The sequence below is a fragment of the Oryzias latipes genome, chromosome 20 (assembly GCF_002234675.1).
Source record: "Oryzias latipes chromosome 20, ASM223467v1".
In the NCBI taxonomy this organism is placed as follows: Eukaryota; Metazoa; Chordata; class Actinopteri; order Beloniformes; family Adrianichthyidae; genus Oryzias; species Oryzias latipes.
Window position 1 is genome coordinate 25,812,124 of NC_019878.2, and position 21,889 is coordinate 25,834,012.

General features: G+C 43.0%; 1 protein-coding gene and 1 long non-coding RNA gene across 2 annotated transcripts; one reads left to right on the forward strand and one right to left on the reverse strand.

Moving 5' to 3' along the window:
• Positions 1-4,951: 4,951 nt before the first annotated feature.
• Positions 4,952-6,251, reverse strand: LOC111946677 (C-C motif chemokine 20-like). The gene is made up of 4 exons (XM_023950372.1): positions 5,775-6,251; positions 5,594-5,696; positions 5,381-5,455; positions 4,952-5,299 (listed from the first exon to the last, which is right to left on the reverse strand). The coding sequence occupies exons 1-4, from the start codon at positions 5,854-5,856 to the stop codon at positions 5,251-5,253; spliced, it is 309 nt and encodes a 102-aa protein (XP_023806140.1). The 5' UTR covers positions 5,857-6,251; the 3' UTR covers positions 4,952-5,250.
• A 672-nt stretch (positions 6,252-6,923) lies between these two features.
• On the forward strand, positions 6,924-7,887 carry LOC111946678. Its single transcript, XR_002872410.1, has 2 exons — positions 6,924-7,072; positions 7,636-7,887. It is a non-coding gene; the product is annotated as an uncharacterized LOC111946678 (long non-coding RNA).
• Positions 7,888-21,889: the final 14,002 nt, after the last annotated feature.

Sequence of the window (21,889 nt, forward strand, 5' to 3'; positions counted from 1 at the left end):
AACAATTATTTGCACTGTTGATCCCCGAAGAGCCAGTGCATGAGGCGCTGGAAGGTGCTAGGGGCATTGCAGAGTCCGAAAGGCATGCAATTCCATTCGAAGAGACCAAATGGAGTGCACAATGCTGTTTTGGCCTTATCTTCCTCTGCGACTGGGACCTGGTTGTAACCGCTGGCCAAATCTACGGTGGAAAACCAGCGGGCCCAGACCATCGAGTCTAAAGGGGGAAGAGGGAATGCGTCCTTCCTGGTTTTGTGTTTCAGCTGACAGTGGTCCACACACATACGGAGACTGCCATCCTTTTTCCTTACAAGCACGATTGGGGAGGCATATGGGCTGCTGCTTTCACTAATTACCTGGGATTCCAACAGCTGATTAATGTGTTCCTTCACACCTTCATAATCGGAAGGTGGGATGCGCCGGTAGCGTTGCCTAACCGGGACATTATCCAGCAGAGGAATCTGGTGGGTGATCAGCTCTGTACAGCCAAAATCACCCTCTCATGTGCTGCAAAGACAGATGCATAACATCCCAGAAGCGCTCTGGGATGTTTGTCTGCTCCTCTGCAGACAAAGGTGATAGGTTGGGCTGATCAATGTCAAGTGGCAGCAATAAATTTCTTTTTTTTTTTTTTTTTAACTTGTCTTGTCCAACAGCTGGGCAGACAGATGAGAGCTGAGGGCCTCTTGTGTTGGACATATTTTACTTTAACAAGAGGGGTTATTAATCTTCAGACAAACCAAAGGTATGTCTGAATAAACCCCTTTTGTAATTGAGGCCAAACTTTATTAATTTCAATCATGTCTGAAAATCTTTGGTGTTGGACCGGACGGAAAAGGAAAGAGGGGAAGAAGAGAGAGGGACGTTAGAGAGAGGGGGGGGTAGGAGGGTGATAATAGGAGGGGAAGGGGGATAAGACCATGAAGCAGCATAAAGCAACAAGTTTACTGGTTGTTAATCATTATGGTAAGGTTCAAATGTAGTAAAAAACAAAAAAACAAAACAAAAAAAGGGGCGGAGCCTGTCCACACACACACTGAAATGTATTAAACACACCTGTTAGTTGCAAAAATGTCCACCTGTCGACATGTACACAAAACAGATAGTGTTCACACGCATACTTGTGCCTTAAAACCAACTAGTGTGAAATATTTCAGTCATTCAGTCATGCAAACTGTTAGTGGAAAGGTGAGCTAACACCTGTGCTCAGGTGAGTGTTTATGTTCTTCTAAAATGGGTGGTGGAACGTGAAAAGAAGGCAGCAATAAATTTCATTGTCCCACCAGGAATCCAATGAGCCCTCCGGCCACGCACCCTGACCATAAATGTTTTTGGAGGGCCCGGTTTGTCCGGCACACAACTACCCCCCATGGTTACATTCAGGTAGGGGCAGGACGACATGAGTGTTGGCACCTCTACATGGTCACCTGAAGCCACACTTGAGCTACCAACTGCACCACCGAGTTTTGGCTCTGCAACTTAGTGGGCACTAGTTTTCCGCCGAGGGACCAGATTGGGCCGCCTGTCCAGCTTTCTTGCTGGCTTGACCACCCGGACACCATCACAGTCTTGTGCGTAGTGTCCCAGCTGTTGACACCGTCTACACCCTACCTAGCTACGGGTTTAAGGTCAGGTGTTGTTGGAGTTCTGCAAGAGGGAGAGGTTTTGGGTTAGCTGACTGATCTGCTGTTGCTGCAGTTTCAACATCCCCATAATGTCACTTAATGCGGAATCCTGGGGCTGGTCTAGCACCATCTGGTTACTCCAGACACCATTTTGGAAACCCAGCACTGAGGGACAGAATGACTTTGGTTTCGTCCTTCACCTGGCACCCCCTCACGCTCCCACCTGATTGCCTCCCCCCTGACCGCCAGCATTGTAGTGGTGGGCTGTCTCCGAGCGAACTGCTTCAGTTCCCGACGCAAGTTACCATCCAAAACATGTTCAATAAATTGGTCACGCAACAAAACCCCTGCATTTGGAACTTCATTAGGTGCGCATGCCTTAACAGAAGCCATCAGGCTCATTAGAGCCAAGGAAAATTCCTGCAGGGTTTCATCCTCCTGTTGCCGTTGTGAAAAGAAAGCTTCCTGTAAAGCCACATATGACTCTGTGGATCCATAGACTTCCTGTAAGACGGCTATGATTCTAGCTGGATCCTCTCGCTCACAGCGGGGGCAGAAATTGATCTCCTCACGTGCTTCTCCTTCCAGGTGATCAAATAAAATAAAAGCTTGGTCAGATAAGTTCAAGTGTCGTGCCCTCAAACAAGCATGTACTTCTTCGAGCCATTCTGATAGGCTTAAGCCTGTTCTCCCCCTAAACGTGGGGCATTTCTGGTCTCTAGGAACATATATCAACCTCTCCACTACAGTGGCAGAAGTGGGGGTCATTGGTACCGCAGCTGAGTTGGATGCATTGCTAGGACCAGGCAAATCTACATCTGGCTCCTGACTCAACCTCTCATTTTCAGCAGTTAATTGGGCAACAAAATCCCTTAATTGTTGAAATTGTTCCTCCATCATAAATACAAACACTGTAAAACAGCAACCATAGACCTTCAAAATACAACACTGGGCACTCCTTAAAAGAAGCCCACTGCTGCTTTGTTTGGCTTATGTTAAAGAAAAAAGAAAATATAAATACACGAACAAATAAACCATTAAAAAAAAGCTAAAATGGAATAAAACTTGGAACACACGTCTTGGCCAGATACTTTAAGGGATCCTGCCAACAACGCCACCTTGTGGCAAGTGGTCGTAGCAGATAAAAAGAAACAACAACTCCACCGCGGGTACAGGGTCCGGGGAACCCAAAGCAGCCAGGTAACATCCGTCCTAACGGAAGCTGCTGCTGCTGTTCAGGATCTTCTTTTTGCTGCTACTGTGTGTTTTGGCGTTTTAGTTTAGTTTGGACCAAAGAAACAGTTTTTTGGGTCGATTATGGGTCACCATAAAAGAGTTTTCTTATATCGGATGTTTCTCCTGTGGTTTGTTTAAATATCAAAGTCTTTTTGGCAGCGTCCTGCTGCTTTTCTGTCTCATTCTTCATATCATTTTGTTGTTGAGTGCATTTCCACTCTTAGGACTCTTGTTTTAGCTGAACCTGCTTTGCTTCATCTTTTCTCCAGCTTTCGTCTCTTTGATGACCAAAAAGACGTTCTGATCTTAATCTTCCTGGAGGAAATTCCACTGAATCAGCTTTCTCCGTACCATCGCATGAGGAGGCTGCTGAAGAGGCAAACCTACCTGAGCTGGGCGCGAGCCCAAAACCCACAGGTGTTCTGGGAGAAACTGAGGCGTGCCCTGCAAAGCGGAGATGACCTGGATGAAGGCCGGTTCTGCCCAGGCTTGTTACAGACTCCCTGATGGAGGTGGAGGTTTGGAACCATCATTACATGGTTGAATGTATTTTGGATGTTTTCTTGTTAAAGAGGTTACATAATGTAGTGGCGGTCACGTGCACGTTGGGTCTGCTGGCAGCACGGGATTGTGGGATGAGATCTCCTGGTCAAAATAGGGCTGAGCATGGGAGTTTCTTTTTGCCCACGTTTCTTTTCATATGAGAGTTTTGTTGTTCCACCCTTAGTTAATTCTTCCTGTTATGTTTGTTTCTTTTTGTTGCACCATCAATGTGGGAAGGGGAGAGGGTGATGTCCCATGTGCGATGCTCAATGTTGTAGGTGTTTAAGATAAATTAGCTTAATGCCGGAAAAGAGGGATCACATTCAGCTTCTCTTTCTGCCTCCTGCTCTCTGAGACTGTTCAGAGTTGTGCGGTGTATGGGACACGGACAGCTCTCCAGCACAGCCAGTTGATTGACAGCTCAGCTCTTGTTTTCACCTCTCTTTTAACCAACGTGTGTATGTGTGTGTATTTGTACCTGTGTGTGTGTGTCTGTACGTGTGTGTGTGTGTGTACGTGTGTGTCTGTATGTGTGTGTGTATTTCTACCTGTGTGTGTATTTGTACCGGTGTGTGTGTGTCTGTACGTGTGTGTGTATTTGTACCTGTGTGTGTGTGTCTGTATGTATGTGTGTATTTGTGCCAGTGTGTGTGTAGTTGTATTCGCGTGTGTGTATTTGTATTTGTGTATTTCTTTATATTCTTTTACTTTTCCATTTTATCCAGTCAATTAACGACTAGCTGTCCTCAGTTTTGTCAATATATCCTTTATTTTCTTTGTTTTCTTCATTTTATTTTTTTGTTGGTGAAAATCCTCCAATTGTAAAATCGAACACATTCAGTGTTTTGATTTGGAAATTCCTGACAGACGCTGATCATGGTGCATAGAAGTCTGCTTTCAGCACGCTGATGTTCAGGCTAACATGTGAAATAAAGAACAATGACCACTGAAAGCTGAAACTGCAGACAATGAAGTTTCTTTTGACATAAAAGCTCGACTTCAAAGAGACGCTGAAATCTGGGAAATCCAGGACATAAAATGACACTTCAACAGTTTGAACCAAAACTCGAAGAAGGGAGAGTAGCCTCAGACCCAGGTCAGTGGCAGACCTTTTCTCACAAAACCATTATGGTCCAGTGTCGTGGGAAAGAGGAGCGCAGAAAGCCGATGCCGGGCTTTGTTCCCTCTCTCTGTATCATTACTAAACCTGTCAGAGGTTTTGTTAACAGCTCTGGAAACCGGAAAAGTTCCACATTTCTTGTGTGGATCAATACGGAGCCGGCCCACAGAACATTTTCTTCAGCATCCTTTAGATTTATGTACCACTGAAAAAAACATCCAACCATGAAGCTGTATTTTTGGCACAATGTGATCAATCCAACGTCACAAGAGTCAAAAGGAAGCTTTTTCAAATGGAGACGTTAGAAGTCTTTTTTAGGTTTGTTTGTCGTCAGAGTCTCTATGTTTATCACGTGGAACTTCATTTTTTTCACGGAAGAAGGTTCATCTCGCCATCTGCTGTCTCCAAACATCACAAAGACACAACATTTTACTAAAAGGATTCTTTATTAAAATCTTTTACAAACACAAAGGTCACTTTTTACAAACAAAGTTCTTTCTTACTTGATCTTAGAGCACAGAGACGCCGGAGCGGACAAATCTCAGCACAAAGTTTTTAGTGAGTCTTTAAGCCAACTGTGTATTCGAACACTACACTTCTCTGTTTATAAAACAGAACAGAAATAGGGAAGGGTCCCACTCCAGCTCCTGGATGTCTGCGCTGAAGCCAGCAGAAAACTGCAGAGCTGCCGGGGAAGCTTTCCTCCAGACCGCTGAGTTGTGAACTCTAGTCTGCAGAGGTGTTGAGGACCTGAGCAGCCTTCCTCTTCCTTTCCCTACAAGAAACATGAGAGGAGTTGAATGAACAGCCAAGCATCCCAGCACCATGCAAAGCAAAGAAAGGCCTTTCTACTCACTCCACACAGAGCTGGAGCTTCTGGGTCCATCTCATGCTGGGATCTGCACACAGGAACTTCCCTGGAAGGTGGAGACTGTGGAGGAAGACCACAGTCACATGAATGCTCTGCACATCTCTGCTTCTGTCCTCAACTGGTTTCTCTGAAGTTTCATCTTCAAAAACCTGCCCTGAGGGTCTGAAGGCAGTGAAGCTGCTGCCTGCTCTCACTCACATGACGGCGGGCAGGTCGCAGGAACCGGTGATGGTTTGGATGCTGTAGCCCAGAAGGAGTTTGCAGGGCGGCCGGCGCCTGCTGTAGCTCAAGCAGCAGCTGGCTGTCAACACACAGACACTGATGAACACAGTCCTGGGAATCAGTCTGAAGGATTGTTGGTCACAGAGCATGGACTCACCTGAATGGGCGCTGCTGAGGAAGGTGGAGAGGAAGAGGAGGGAGCACAGAGCCGCTGCCAGGCACGCTTTGCTGTTTGTCATCGTGCTTCTGATGTCCGAGCGTCTCTGTGACAGAGCTGAAGAGGCTCGTCTGCACGTCTTGGAGATGGAGTGTGTGCAAGCACTCACGGCTGAAATACTAAACACCTGCTGTCTGGAAATTCCCAGCTCGGGGAGGGGCTTAAGTTAGGATCTATTTTTAGAACAAATGAGGAGCTGAAAATAGAAATGTGCCTTAAAAAAGTAACAGGAAAAGAGGCGGGGCTTAGATTCTCAGCTCTGTTTACAGCTGTAAAATGTGCAGTTTTCTCTTTTGGTGACACAGCATTGGTGCAGCTAGAACGTAACTCTGCTGCTGAAAACAGACGTCTTTCCCACTTTGAGCAGTCGCTTTGAACGAGCTTTTTATTCTGAAAAGGAATGAAGATGATCCTCTTTAGGGGTCATTTTAGGACAGTGAATGATGTTCTGTTCAGTCACTGAAGAGCAGGAGGAACAACTTTATTTTCTCCCAAACTCTTTGGCTTAACGTTGACACTAAAACTGTGTGTTTGTTGCAGCAGAAGGCAGCATCAGGCCATGAAAGTGTCTGCTGATAATGTATCATGTGAAATGCAAACACTTAGAAAAATCGCCGTAGTTGGAATTCAACTGGAGAAGATTAAAGGAAAAATGTGTGACTCACAGATCTTTTTAAAACTTTAAAGTCTTTGACATCAGACACAAACGGACACAAATAGAGTGGCTGAGCTTTGGATCCCATCAGCTGCCAGGATGGAAATGATTGACTTTGTGATGACAAACAGTCACTGTAGAGGTCGGAGGAATGTCTGGAATTTCACCGCGGTTCAAAGTTCTTTCATTGATGTTTGTCCCGCTCAAACCCAACAGAAAAACGTGGATTTATGGGAGAAGGTAATCATGGAGCTCACACGGTCCACCTCCGGCTTCCTGACGTTCCCCAACAATACTCCCAGAGTTCTGGTTTAGCAGGTCCCATCCTCTGGTTATTTTCTACTGGTTCTTCTGTCTCCACAGGAGTACTGGATTACTGTTGGGGACCCCGACACACCTGCAATCCATCCGCATCACCTTGGTTGTTAAAAAAAAAATCAGACCTTAAAAAGAACTTTGTCTTTGCCTGTATTTGTATTCCACTTGTTTTTTTTTCTTGTCTTCCAGCCTGACCATTCTCTTGGATTATATTAATTTATTGACTCCACCGACCACCTACCACACCACCATCCTTCTGAAATCGGTAGGGAGCTTCTATCTTTCTCATGGCACCAGTCAACTTTCGTCGCCATGTTAACGATGGGAAAAGTGACTGCGGTCATTATGAGGAAAGTCTTGTTTTTTGCAGATAATAGTCATAAAATTTATGGACTGATCTCAGAAAATATTGCAATGAAAGAATGAATAAAAGTCTAACCCTTCAGGTTTTTCAGAGTGCAAAGTTGTGAAAGATATTCCCCCATGATTTTGCGTTTGCTCTAAACCATCACATTACCAACTGTATGTCTGCCTGTAGTCTGCTAGCAAGGAAATGTTCATTTTATTACTTTTGTCACAGATCAAAAACCTGACAAGCAGTGCAATGCATTCAGTGTTTCTTCAATTTACAGAATAATTGTCCAAAAGCAGAGTACAGAATTCAATTCAATTCTATTCTATTTGTATAACCCACAACAACAGTGGTCTCAATGGACTCAATGGACATACCGGTAATTGTGTAATAAAAATGAAATCAGTCATAAAATACAATAGGTAATGGCTAAACTAATCAGACTGTGTTATTAAACTGGACATCCCTGCCCTTAGACCCTCCTTCTCGGTGAGGAAAAACTCCTAGAGAAACCAATTCTGGAAAAAAACGCAGAAACCTCAGGGGTGTCCACATGAAGGAGGGATCCTCCCCCAGGACGGACAGGCGATGTCAAATCTCAAAGATGTCAAGAAGTCCTGCTAGTTTGTGGGAGATGACCCTAATCCTGGATTCTCTTTTTACATCCTGTTTCTCACATTTGAAGTGTTTCTGTGATGAACATTGCAGAATAAATCAAAGATTTTGAATCTGTGTCAGACCTGTGTACGGAGCCCGTGTCCTGACATTAAGATATAAAAATATCGCTTGTTCCCACAGATTATTATCTCGTTCGCACAAAATACTATTCCGTTCCCACAAGATACTATTCCGTTCCCCCGAAATTATTAATTTGTGCAAACGCAATAATTATGTCGCTCGAACGCAATAATTAATCCGATCGAACGCAATAATTGTTCACGTCATAAGTCATTCACGCGGATATGCTCTCTGTCTCCCTCTGTCTCCTCTGGCAGAAGCCGCTTTCAGCGGTAACTTCTGGGTCTCTGTGACCCATATTCGTTCAAAAAAGGAACATAAAAAACAGAAATGATCATTTTATTACTGTCTCAATGAATATAAGAAAAATATCAAAAGATTTATGATAACTAGGCTGCTTTGTCATACGATAGCTCCTGCTAGGCTACTACTAGCGCCGCCGCAGAGCTCTTTGATGTATGACGGCGTTTGGGCAACTGGCTGGTCGGTTGACAGACAGCTGATATTGTAGTTTAGGGTCGAATAGGAATAAAAATATTCAGGACTTGTCTTTTATTAACTTTAGCAGTTGCTTTACATTCGAAGGCTATTAGGCTACATGCTAACTGACTAGCCGATCATATCCTGTTATTAATTTACGTCATAGATTTACAGCAGATACCTTGACATTTCTGTCTGTGTGTGTCTCATTACATTGCATTGAAGACACGGAGGATGTTTAGAGAACAGATTTATTTATTTTAAAAAGCACAAAAGCATCCATCGTATTCACGTTCATTCACATGATGATCTGGTACGCCCTCTGGTCATCTTGCTGCAAAAGCCGCTTCCTGCCGCTACTTCCGTGTCTCTGTGAGCATTCAATAGGGGTAAAAATAAAAGCAAAAATGGTCGATCTGTTATTGTCTCGATGAAAATCTGAAAAATATATTAAGCTGGCTGCTTCGCCTAATGCACTTACCTTTAGCTCGTAGCATAACAACAATAGCAGTACGTCATGTTTCCCAGCATGCTTAGCGGCCAATCATTGGCCAATCACCGTGTCCCTGTGACCAAGGTTTAACAACAAGACCAATGATTGGCCGCTAAGCATGCTGGGAAACATGACGTACTGTTTACTATTTTCAATTTATAGTATGCATGTATTGTGAGGGCGAACCAAAATGGCAGCCTGAGCAGACGCTCCTTTTCATCCAGCTGCGCTAAAAAGTTATTATTACTTTGGAAAATTAGCAACTTAAACGCTGAATAATCTTTTCTGCTGACCCTGAACACCCTGAATGTTTACTGCTCCTAAAATGGATTCCCGAGATAGAAAATGAAGCTCAAAGCAAAAAAATAAAAGTTTGGCTAATGCTAACAACACAACTGCTAGCGGCTGTGACTCGGGCAAGGCGGATCATGACTACGTTAAAGTTCCTGACGACCAAGATATGTGTGGAGAGGAAGAATTCCCTCCCTTACCTCTCTCAGAGGACGGAACACCTTGCAAAGAACCTGCGCTCAAGAAGGCATTGTTTGCAACTCCCAAAGGCAAAGGTGAGAAAAGTGTTGACGGCAACCAGGAAATCGTAGCTGTTTTATCAGAACTGATCAACACTCGCTTTGACAGCTTGGAACAACTGATTAATACCAACTCACTTAAAATTGAAGACCTTAAGAAATCAGTTGACTTTGCTTTCGGTGAAATCCAAGATTTAAAGAAGAGACTTGACGTAATTGAGAGGAAAACAAACAAAGATGGCGCCACCATCCTCCAGCTACAAGAAAGACTAATTGAGTCCGAGCGCTACTCGAGACGCTGGAATCTAAAACTGTACGGAGTACCAGAGACTGTGGCCAAAGAAGATGTAAAGAAGGAAACCATCCGAATCTGCCAGAGTGTTTTTCCTGAAGCTAAAAGCAAACTGCCTGACGTGATTGACGTTGTTCACCGGTTGGGAAAAATGAAGGAAAATGAAAGGAAACCCAGAGGAATCATCGTACAGTTTACCTCCAGAACCCTCCGAGACGCCGTGTGGAAAGCTGCGAAAAACAGCTCTTTTCTGAAAGAGCGCCATCTCCACTTCACCAAAGATCTCTGTGCGGCAGATCGCGAGAGAAGAGCGGCGCTGTGGCCAATGATTGAGGCAGCCAGACGAGAAGGGAAAACAGCGTACTACGTCGGTCCTCGAGCATATATCAATGGTATAGAAGTCGGCCTGCCTGAGACCTAAACACTGGACTGTCTACCCGACGATATCAGCTCATCCATCTTTTTGTTCTCTAGCGGTTTGCAATCTAACTTTATTGAAAATTGGCCATTCATGTTAATATCTTAATATGGTCGTCAGGTTTTTCTGGTTCATAAGTTCAAGTCACTTTATATTTGAGCCTGAATGTGTTTAATTCAGCATATTTTTTCATCCATTTGAATTTTACATTAGCGTAAATGTAAAAATTGAACATTTATTTTCCTATTTTTTATTTATTTTTAGCACACTGGTTGATGCAACACAGCTCACCAACTAAAGTTCTTACTTTATCATCTTCTCTTTGTTATGTCTTTATCTTTAGGTTCATTGAATGCCAGGGGGTTAAAAAATGCTACAAAGCGTAAAGCTCTTTTCTTGTTTGCCAAAAAGTTAAACACAGATTTTTTCTTTTTTCAAGAGTCTCACTCTACAAAAGATGATACCAATTTTTGGAGATCTCAATGGGGTGATAACATTTTCCTCTCTCATGGTAGTCAGCACTCAGCTGGCACTCTTACGGTAAAACATAAATTTGAAGGTGACATTCTTTCACATAAATGTGACACTGAGGGTCATTTTATCTGTATGGCCTTGGCCTATGAAAAAAAGACTTTTATAGTAATTAATGTATACGGTTACAATGCAAAACGTGACAACTCTCAACTCCTATCTATAGTAGAAAATGATTTAATAGAATGTTTAAACAAATATCCCAATGCAATTATTATCATTGGAGGAGACCTGAATATGGTGTTAGACTGCCAACTGGATAGATGGCCACCACAAACTGATAATCCTAATGCCGAACTTCTCTCATTTATCCAAAAATTTAATTTAAAAGATCCTTGGAGAGAGAAATTCCCAACAAAATCAAGTTTTACATGGAGCAACAAAAATGGCTCCCACCAGTCTCGTATAGATTATTGGCTTGTTTCTGATTGTTTAGATACAGATGACATTAATATTGATATTTTTCCTTCTCCTCTTACTGATCACAAAGCAATACAGATTTCCATTAAATTAAACCAAAATAAATCTAGAATTAAAAAAGCATATTGGATCCTTAACAATTCTCTACTTAAGCTTGCTATCGTGGAAAAACAAATTTCTGAAAGTGTCTCATATTACTTTGAAAAAGCTGTAGCTGAAAACTCTTATAGTAATAACTGGGAATTATTCAAATATGATATTGCAAACTACCTTAGGAAACTTAGTTCTAATTTAAATAAGTCCAGGAAGGAAAAATAGGATAAAGTCATAAATGACATAACAAGATTATCTCAAATATGTCCAGTAAATCAATCTGAAGATGACAAAATTAACTTAAATTCTTTACAAAATAAACTGGATGAGATTTATAAAAATCGTGCTGAAGGCGCATTTGTCAGATCTCGACTAAAATGGCTGGAAGAGGGTGAAAGCAATTCTTCTTACTTCTTCCAATTAGAAAAGCATCGTGCTAAATCAAATACACTACACCAGTTAAATATTGATGGCCAACTAAACTCAAACCCCTCTGTTATTGCTAAATTTGTTAGTTCTTTCTATAGTAAACTTTATGCTGTTAATGATTCCACTGACAATCCCCGACAGTTTTTAGATAACATTAATTCACAATCTATTAATCCCTCTGAACGTCAAATCTGTGACTCCCCTGTCACTGTTAACGAAATACTGACTTCTATAAAAAACTGAAAAATAACAAATCTCCTGGACCAGATGGATTAACTGGGGAATTTTACAAACAATTTAGTATCTCAATTGCTCCTTTTTTAACGCAGGTCTTCTTAGAAAGCCTTCGCCAAGGCACTCTTCCTCCAACACTGAATCAAGGAGTGATCACTCTCCTCCCAAAACCCAAAAAAGACACTCTCAATATTGATAACTGGCGCCCGATCAGTTTATTGAATAATGATTATAAAATTATTGCCTCTGTATTTGCTCACAGACTGAAATCAGCCTTGGACTCTGTAATTGGAGAAACCCAGTCAGGATTTATGCACAGAAGACATATTTCTAATAACATCCGGCTTGTACTAGATATTTTAGATTATTCACATTTAATAACAGATGAAAGTTACATTCTTTTTTTGGACTTCTATAAAGCTTTTGATTCAATTAATCACACATTTCTTTTTAGCTGCCTTCACAAATTCGGTTTTGGCTCTTATTTTTGCGATGCAATAAAACTGTTATACAGTAATGCTAACTGCTCAGTAAAACTAAAATATGGTACTTCTCCCCGTTTTAATATTAAAAGAGGAATTCGACAGGGTTGCCCCATCTCGCCGTATCTATTTTTATTAGCCACTCAAACTCTGGCAGATTACATAACTATTAATGATTTGAAAGGCATCTCTGTCTTTGGTAAAGAGATTCTTATTAGCCAATTAGCTGATGATACGACCCTTTTTTTGAAAGATAGCAGTCAAATTCCTCGAGCACTAAATCTAATAAAAGCTTTTTCTAATGTCTCTGGACTTCATCTTAACATTAAAAAATGTGAATTAATATCTATCAAAAATGATCAAACAGGATCCATATGTGAAATCCCCATCAAAGAAAGTGTAACATATTTAGGGATTACCATCACCAAAAACGAACTAGAGAGAAGTTCTTTAAATTTTAGTCCCGTAATAGAGAAAACCAGAAAACGTTTTAACTTATGGCTTCAAAGAGACCTGAGCCTAAAAGGAAGAGTCCTGCTGTCAAAGGCAGAGGGAATCTCTCGACTCACTTACTCTGCATTATCTCTGTACGTAGACAATCAAACATTAAAATCTGTTGACCAAATTTTATTTAACTTTATCTGGAAAAACCGTATACATTATTTAAAAAAATCTGTGGTAATGAACTCGTACGAGAATGGAGGACTAAACTTCTTGATTTTATAACCCTAAATAACACATTTAAAATAAACTGGATCAAATCTTACCTAAAAAATCCTACTTCAATTTGGAATATATTTCCCCATTTTATATTTTCAAACTTAGGCAACCTTAACTTTCTTCTCCTTTGTCATTACAATGTTGAGAAAATACCAGCTAAACTATCAGCATTCCACAAACAAGCTCTTCTTGCATGGGCACTTCTATACAAACATAATTTCTCTCCCCATAACTTCTTTATTTGGAACAACAAATATTTATTATACAAGAATAAATCTTTATTTTTTCCACATTGGTTTGAGAAAAAAATTCTAGTGGTGAGCCAACTTTTTGACACGAACGGGCATTTATTAAGTTTTACTGAATTCAACGCTAAATATAATCTGGCTGTGACTCCTAAAGAGTATGCCATTGTGTTTGATGCTGTTTCCAAAGAAATATGCCAAATGTTTAAAACAACTGCTACGAATGAAGAAATGCCCTCTATGGATGCAACTGCCACCACCACAGGAAAAATTTGTTTTACCCCCACACACAAGAATAACAACAAAAAAATACGTGTGTTGTTTCAAAGGGACGTCATTTCTGTACCGTGTACTAAAACCTACTGGAGACGTTTTGTTCCCGACAGTATCTGGAAGAAAGGATGGAGTGTCACCCAAAAATTTATGATAAATAATAAAATGAAAGAAGTATCTTTTAAAATAATTCACAAAATTTACCCCACCAATCAATTTATGCTAAAATACATTAAAACAATTGACCCTAACTGTATTTTTTGCAAAGAATATCCAGAAACAATTAACCATCTTTTTTGGAATTGTGCTATAATTAGAATCTTTTGGAAAAAATGTTTACAATTTATTAGAAATCGCATTCACCCCAACTTTAATCTAAAGTTTGAACATATAATTTTTGGCTTTCATAATAAAAATTTGGACTCAAATAAAAAACTCATAATTAATCTTATTATTATTTTTGGCAAATTTTATATACATAAATGTAAATTTTCTTCATCTTCAATTTTTTTCCCTGTTTTAATGAAACAAATTGAAATGTATATTAGTAACATCTCCAAGAGTCTTAATCAGAAAGCTGTATGTCTATATGAAAGTTGCAGAAACATGAATTTTTTTATGTAAAATATATTTAATATGTATGCTCCCCTGGCATATTTGAATTTTATTTTGTAAAATTGTGTTTTGTATTGTTTGTATTGTAATTTATTGAATTGTTTTAATGTATAAAATATTTATCAAAAGAACAGCTTTTATGTTCTGGTGATCTGTCCATCACTGAGTTTTTATATTTAAAATGTTCAAACTGTCTCAAAGTATAAGGCTTTGTCGTGTTTTTGCACTTGATTTAGTTCATTTCAGTTCATATGAGTCAAGGCAAGTGAGCCAATACTTTTGGCTCACTTGCCTTGGACTGGTTCCAAAACAGTTTCACAACAGAGCCGTGCCTCAGGAGTTTGTTCTCTGTCAAGAATGTTACCCTGACGCAAAACCATCTCTTCCTGTCGGACGGCTTTACAGCAAAAACAGACGTCATGACATCTGTTTGACTTTCACATTCCTGCCGAGTGAAGGAAGGTCAGAACATGTGAGAGTGAACTTCTACTAGAAATAAATTGAGGGTTGCAAACATTTGAATAATGGAATTTAAGCAGGAAGAATCTTTGAAAAGAAATGTAACAGCAGATTTGCGCACACGCAGCAGCAGATTTGAGCAGTTGTAATCGCCGATTTGAGGTTGTAACTCTAAATGAACACATGACAATGGTAATATGTCAGTTTTGATTTTATCTGTCAAACTTTATGGCAGAAGATTTTTACATACAGATGCAGATTTTTGGTGATCTCACAAATTCTCACATTCAATCTACAAGCTGTCCATGTTGACACATTTTTACCTTCATACTGAACTGTCCTCCAGTCCGTCAAAGAGACACACAACCACACACTCACACCAGTTAGTCACCCCAGAATCTATGAAGCATGTTTGCGGATTGTGGGAGGAGACCGGAAAAACCCACACATGAACCAGGACAGGGGTCAGCAACCCAAAATGATGAAAGAGCCAAATTTGACGAAAAAAACAAAAATGTCTGGAGCCGCAAAATATTAAAAGCCCTATTTAAGTCTTATAATGAAAGCAACACATGCAATATGTATCTATATAAGCTATATTAGCCTACTATCAAAATGACTAAGTTGTTACAAATACATAATGAGCATTATTAACGATTACATTTTTATTTGCCCTGCAGTGCATTCTGCGGAGAACGACGCGTCACGTGACTGCTCTGTTGTGAAAGTTTAACTTCATTATAATATCAATGAATCATGTTTCATTGCTTTAATAAAATTAAAGAAATGTAATAAAGAAATCTGATTTTTGATGTCATTTTTATTTTGAGGATTCGAACAAAAAAACAATAAAATGGAACGTGCGTGCCCCATGACAGCCAGCTTGCGCTCGAATTACAGAACAGCTTCAAGCATTTGCGGCGCCTGCAGACTTTCATTCAGCTCGTTTAGGTGGTTTGTCACAGTCATAGCCACCAAAAAGTGCAGCTTTTCCAGCCACAGTATCTTCCAGTTGCGGGTAGTTCAGGTCTTTGCTTTTCAGGAATGTTTTCACGTGTTCTAAACAGACGACAAAGTGACACAAAACGTCACCCCTGGACAGCCATCGGACTGCGTTGTGAAGAACTGACGGTGATTCGATTTACATCAGCCACCTGCCTAGCGGTTCCGCTAAAAGTAAAAAAAAAAAAAATTTAATAAAAGAAGCCCTGCTGGTAGATACGTGTGTCGAAGGCCATATTTCGTTGACGGAAATGTTGAAATTGTAGTGGCGGTCATGTGCATTTTAGGTCTGTTAGCAGCAGGGGATTGTGGGATGTGGGATGATGATCTTATTAGGGCTCAGCAGGAGCATTTCTGTTTGCCCACGTTTCTTTTCATATGGCAGTTTTGTTGTTCCACCTTAGTTTATTCTTCCTGTTATGTTGTTTCTTTATGTTGCACCGTAAGTGTGGAAGGGAGAGAGGTTGATGACCACTGTGCAATCTTCATTGTGGTGTGTGTCTAAAATAAATGAAATTAATGGGTTTGCTAGGCCGGTAAGAAGCTGTGCTCTCAGCTTCTCTTTTTGGCTCCTCCTCTCTGAGACTGGTCCGTGTCCAGCAGTGTGTGGGACACGGACAGTTCTCTAGCGCAGCCAGTTGATTGACAGCTAAACACTTTTGAGATTTTGGCTCCCGTACGTGACGTACTTGCCGGGCGTTACAACATATTTTCTACACATTATTTCAGCATTGGAAAACGTTAAGAATGTTTGTGTCTTGTTTTTCCTCCTACAGAAACCATATTAAAACAAAAAATATATTTCTCTCCCCCATCTTTTTACATTTTCAAAAAAAACTATCTGACTTTTAAAACAAATAGCAAATTAAGATAAGTAGAAACAAAGTAATTATTAAAAAGGGAAACTAAATTAGTAAATATAATTTCAGTTTTCTCAAAGAAATAAGTCATTTTGCTGTTAAAAAGACAAGAAAAGCAATTATTAAATTCACTTTTCATAAGAACAGTTGTTTGGTAGAGTATTTGATTTCATACTGTAGAAAATCTTCTCTTTGAATGATGCCACGTTTACTCTCATGCATTTGTGAAATGAACAGCAACCAAGCAACACAAAAATGGAATTAAACAGTTCATTTCAAACAACCATCCAAGTTTAAAAACCGAGCAAACCCGACTCCCAGCATGCCTCGGGGGAGCAAACACTCTGGTCAGAGTTTCCTCCAACAGCAAGATGGGCGTTTGATCAGGAACGTTTCTTTTTTTTTTTTTTTAACTTGTCCTGTCCAACAGCTAGGCAGGCAGATGAGAGCTGAGGGCCTCTTGTGTTGGACATATGTTACTTTAACAAGAGGGGTTATTCATCTTCAGACAAACCAAAGGTATGTCTGAATAAACCCCTTTTGTAATGAGGCCACACTTTATTAATTCAACCATGTTTGAAAATCTTTGGTGTTGGACCGGACGGAAAAGGAAAGAAGGGAAGAAGAGAGAGGGATGTTAGGGGGGGGGGGTGATAGTGAGAGGGGGGGTAAGACCATGAAGCAGCATAGAGCAGACAGGTTTACTGGTTGTTTATCATTACGGTAAGGTTCAAATGTAGTACAAAAAGGGCGGGGCCTGTCCAGACACACTCATATATTATCAACACACCTGCTAGCTGCAAAAATGTCCACATGTCAACATGTACACAAAATAGATAGTGTTCACAAACGCATACTTATGCCATAAAACCAACTATTGTGAAATCTTTCATTCATTCAATCATGCAAACTATAAGTGCAAAGGTGAACTAACACCTGTGCTCAGGTGAGTGTTTATGTTCTTCTAAAATGGATGGTGGAATGTGAAAAGAAGGAGGAGGAGCGCCCAGCCACCCCCACACCCAGCAGCAGCGGCAGCCGGAATCCCCCCAACGCCACACGGGAACAGGCAGGGAACAACCGCCCCCCAGGCGACCAAGACCGCCACCCAGGCCAGGGCCAGCAGGACCGCCGCGAGGCCCCCAGAGCAAGAGAGCAGGGAGGCGCGGAGGGAAAGAGAGCGCCGCCCCAGCCCAACCAGGAAAGCAGCCCCCCCGCCACGCCGGGAGAGCCCAACTTAGGGACCCACCGGAGAAGGACGCCCACAGCCCCAGACGAGCACCCCACCACCACCCAGGAGTTCCGGGCATCCCCACGCCCCAACCCCAGGTACGAGCCAGGACCCCCCAAGGGAGACCCGCTCCGCACTCCAGGCAGCCACCCACCCGGCCCACGGTTGGTCCAGGGAGGAGCAAGGCAGGGGCCCGCCGCCCCCGCCCAGGATGGGGGAAACCCGGGGAAAAAAGGGGGCCCACAATGGGTGTTGTAAAAAATATGGCCCGACCAGGCTCGGCCACAGTTGGAAGTTTGGTGGGGCCCAGCGCTCAGGCGCAAGGACCAGGACCCACCCCCCAGGGACACGAACACCCCCGGCTCAGGTGTAATGTGAACCCCCCCACCGTGCGGAGAGAGCACCGCCGGGCCCAGGAAGCCGGCACCCAGGGGACACGGCCGCCGTCGCCAAGGGGCCCACACCCCCCACCAGGGAAGGGGTAAGGGACAGATGTACCCAGGTCCCACCTTCCTTGCAAAATGTGTGTGCGTGTATGTGTGTTTGACAGGGTGTGTGTGTGCATGTGTGTATGTTTATGTTGGAATGCATATATTGAAGGGGGAGGGGTGTGTGTACTAAGGGGGGTGCAGTTAAAATTGGCGAGTAGGGTACTAAGGGGACATCTCCTGATTACTCACAGTGATGTCCCCTCACCCTCCCCACCAAGGGGCCCTAAATGTCTAAGGTGCAGTTAAAATTGGCGGGTAGGGTGCCAGGAGGACATCTGCTGCTTGCTGGCAGTGATGTCCAAGCACCCCCCCTACCAAGGGCCCTACATGTCTAAGGTGCAAATAAATCCGAAAGAGGGGGGGCCCACTCCATATGGCAACCATAGGAGGGGGGCCACTGCCAAGTAGCTCCCCCCCAAGGCGCATCGCAGGCTAGACCCCCCACCCCCTCACCCTAATATGAGGTTATATGAGAAAGGGGGTAAGTTGGGGACAGCTGGTAGACTGTCCCCCGGTGGTCAAACAGCTGTCCCCCAGCTCTCCCCCCAGCAAAGGGGCCAGGCCCACCCAGCCCAGGGGCCCCACCTCGGAGGCGCCGACACCCCAGGCCCGGCACCACCCACCCCACACAGAGAGAGGGGAGCCAGAAAGCGTCGCCCCCCCCGGAGCAAGCCCAGGCCCACACCCCCAAACGCCGGCCCTAGAAGAGCTCTGGTCAGGCATTGACGGGACCGAGGCAGCCAACCGGCCGAGGCAACCACCGATTGCCTCAGCGGAGACCCCGACCCGTCAGCCCCCCCGCCCCGTACCAATAATGCCCCCCCCTCCCCCCCAGAACACCCCCCCACAGGACAGGGCCGACAAGCCCCCCACCCCAGACCCCGCAGCCGAAGCGGATGACACCCAGAGCGACCGGGGGCCTCGAGAGGGTTGTCCCGTCCCGACCCAGAGCCAGGGAAGGGCCGATCCCAGCCCCAGGTGCAGATGGGAAGCCCATCCAGCGCCGCTGGGCCCCCCCAGCACAGGCAATGGGACCACTCCCCCAAGCCAAGCCAGACCACCACCCCACCCCCCCACCACGCACCCCCACACCCAAGCCCAGAGGACCACCCAGCGCCCCAGCCCGCCCCACCCAGGCACCGGACCCGACCCCCCGACCAACGGAGCCCCCACCGCCCCCGCCAGGCACCAGAGGCCCCGACCCCCACCCCAAACCACGGCAGAAGGGCAAGGAGCAGCGACGACCAAGCCCCCCACCCCCTAAGTCATGGAGTCAACCACAGGAGACCAGAGAGACTGAATTCTTTCAAAGTTACTTGAACTTTGGGCTGACATTTTTTCCAAGCTGATATGATCAAACAGCAGATTTCTGTGTTGACTTATGTTTATGTTTTTCTTGTTTTTCCAATTTATTAAAATATTTTTTTTAGCAATACAAAGAGTTACAAAAATGATAGATGCTAATCCTTCTTCTATATCGATGGCACTCATGTCACCAAGCACACAAAGTGACGGTGAGGCCGTGATTGAAACCTTAAGCCAGACTGATAAATCGGCACATACCTGCTGCCAGAGAGCCTGGACAGGAGTGCAGAACCACAGTGCGTGCATGTAGCTGTCGGGTAGATTATTATCACAGTGCTCGCAAATATCTGAGTTACTGAGACCCATCTTGAACATCCTCTGTCCAGTGTAGTAAATTCTGTGAAGAGTTTTGAGATGGATTAGCTGCAGATTTGGACTTTTTGTCAGTTTAAAGGTGTTTAGACAGAGTTCTGACCAGAAGCTTTCATCTGTGCTGATGCTCAAATCTGCATCCCATTTTTTTGTTGGAAGGGCAATATTGTTATCTAAATTACATAAAAGTTTGTATATTTTGGAGAGAGTTCTATTCATTGAGAAATTGATCAGAGTGGTAACTACATCTGGTAGCTTGAAATCGTCTTTATATTTATACTTTTTAGTAATACTTGATTTAAGTTGCTGATATTCCAAGAAGTTATTTATTCCATGTTTGTCTTGAAGTTCCTGGGGAGTTATGAATCTTCTATCAATAATTACGTGCTTTAGTTGTTTTATGCCCCCTGCTTGCCAAGCTGGGAAGTGAATAAATTTTTTGTTTATAAGGATGTCCGGGTTGTTCCAGATGGGTGTCATTTTGCACGGTTGAATTGATGATTTTGATATTTTGAGAAATTCCCACCAGGCTGTTAAAGTGGCGTTTATATTAATAGTTTTGAAACAATCCTGTTTTTTAACTGTTTGGCTAATAAATGGAAGATCTGACAGGTTGATCTTTCCACATAACGCCTGGTCAGGAACGTTTCTGCATCCGGGCCAGACGGACCATGTAACTCTGCTGCAGCCAAACCTAAGCAAAAATGTACATCCATGATTGATAACACCTGGCATCCCAGCAGCCTCTGGGCTGCTTCATGACAGCATGAGATGCGTTTTCACGCCAGGAACTGAAGCAGCGTATCACAGCTGTCCAGCTTTGCATTGACATCCTCTCTGTCCACCGACCTACCAATAAGACATGTATGACAAACCAACTCCTGATCAGGATCGGGAGTTCAGTGTGCTTGAAGTCGGCCCGTCTCTTTCTAAATTCTGAAGGTAGTGTCTAACAAACCTCCTCCGTGGGACCAAGCGGTCATCTTAGATGATGGAGTTTGGACCTGGACTGTACACAATGGAATTATCACATCTGTCTGCATTAAGATTGGTTCAACCAGCAATACGTGAGGGAGATGCTGTCCCACACCATGCTACTGTCTCCACCAAAGATGTTACTCTGTGCAGTAGCAATCTTCTTCACGACTTTGACTGAACAGTTGAAAGTCAGAAGACAGAATCCGGATTCATGTCTGAACCCAATGTTCCTCCACTGGTTCAGGTTCCTGCCTTGCAGACACCAGCTCAACAAAGTCTCCTGCAGACCCTGCCCAGGTGAGACAATCCTGGAATGCTGATTCTTGGAGCAGGACCCATATTTATTTATTTTATTTATTTGAATTAGGACAATGCATATTAAACAATGTTTCAGCAGCTGCTTTAACATAAATATGCCAGAGTTAGCACAGGAGCTAAATTTCATCTGTTGTCCTAGGACAGGATAAAAATATCAACACTTACATTTACAACACAATGAAATAGCACAATATTAGAGGTAAAAATATTTACAAAGGTTATTACAATAAAAAGCAAGTCTAAAAATTCCAAGACAGTCACAGAAAAACAACAATAACTAATGTTTGCAGGACTGGTTTGTTTTTAACCATCGTTTAAGAGCTGTTTGGAAGGTAGGGTAGTTTTCCCAGTTCCTAATGTGCTGTGGCAGCGTATTCCATAGCTGTGTGCCTCTAATTGAGACCACTGTTTGGCTGAATTTAGTCCTGCGCCTTTGAACATTACAGTCCCCTCGAGTTAAAGCCCTGGAGGCACCACAAACTCAATGAATGTCAACAGCAAAAAAGGGGTTTGGCTTTGGCTAGTGGAGGGCTTGACCTTCAAAAAGGAAAAATAAGCCACCAAACAAATTTCCTTTTCTTTGTGAACTATCAAAGCTTCCAGTTTAATAGTTTGTAACTGAGCTGGTAATGTTAAGACGAGTTTCAGAGGCCGTTTGTGCCACTGTTGACAGGCCGGCTGGTAAGCTGGTTCTGCATCAATGCAACACGTCAGATCCAAA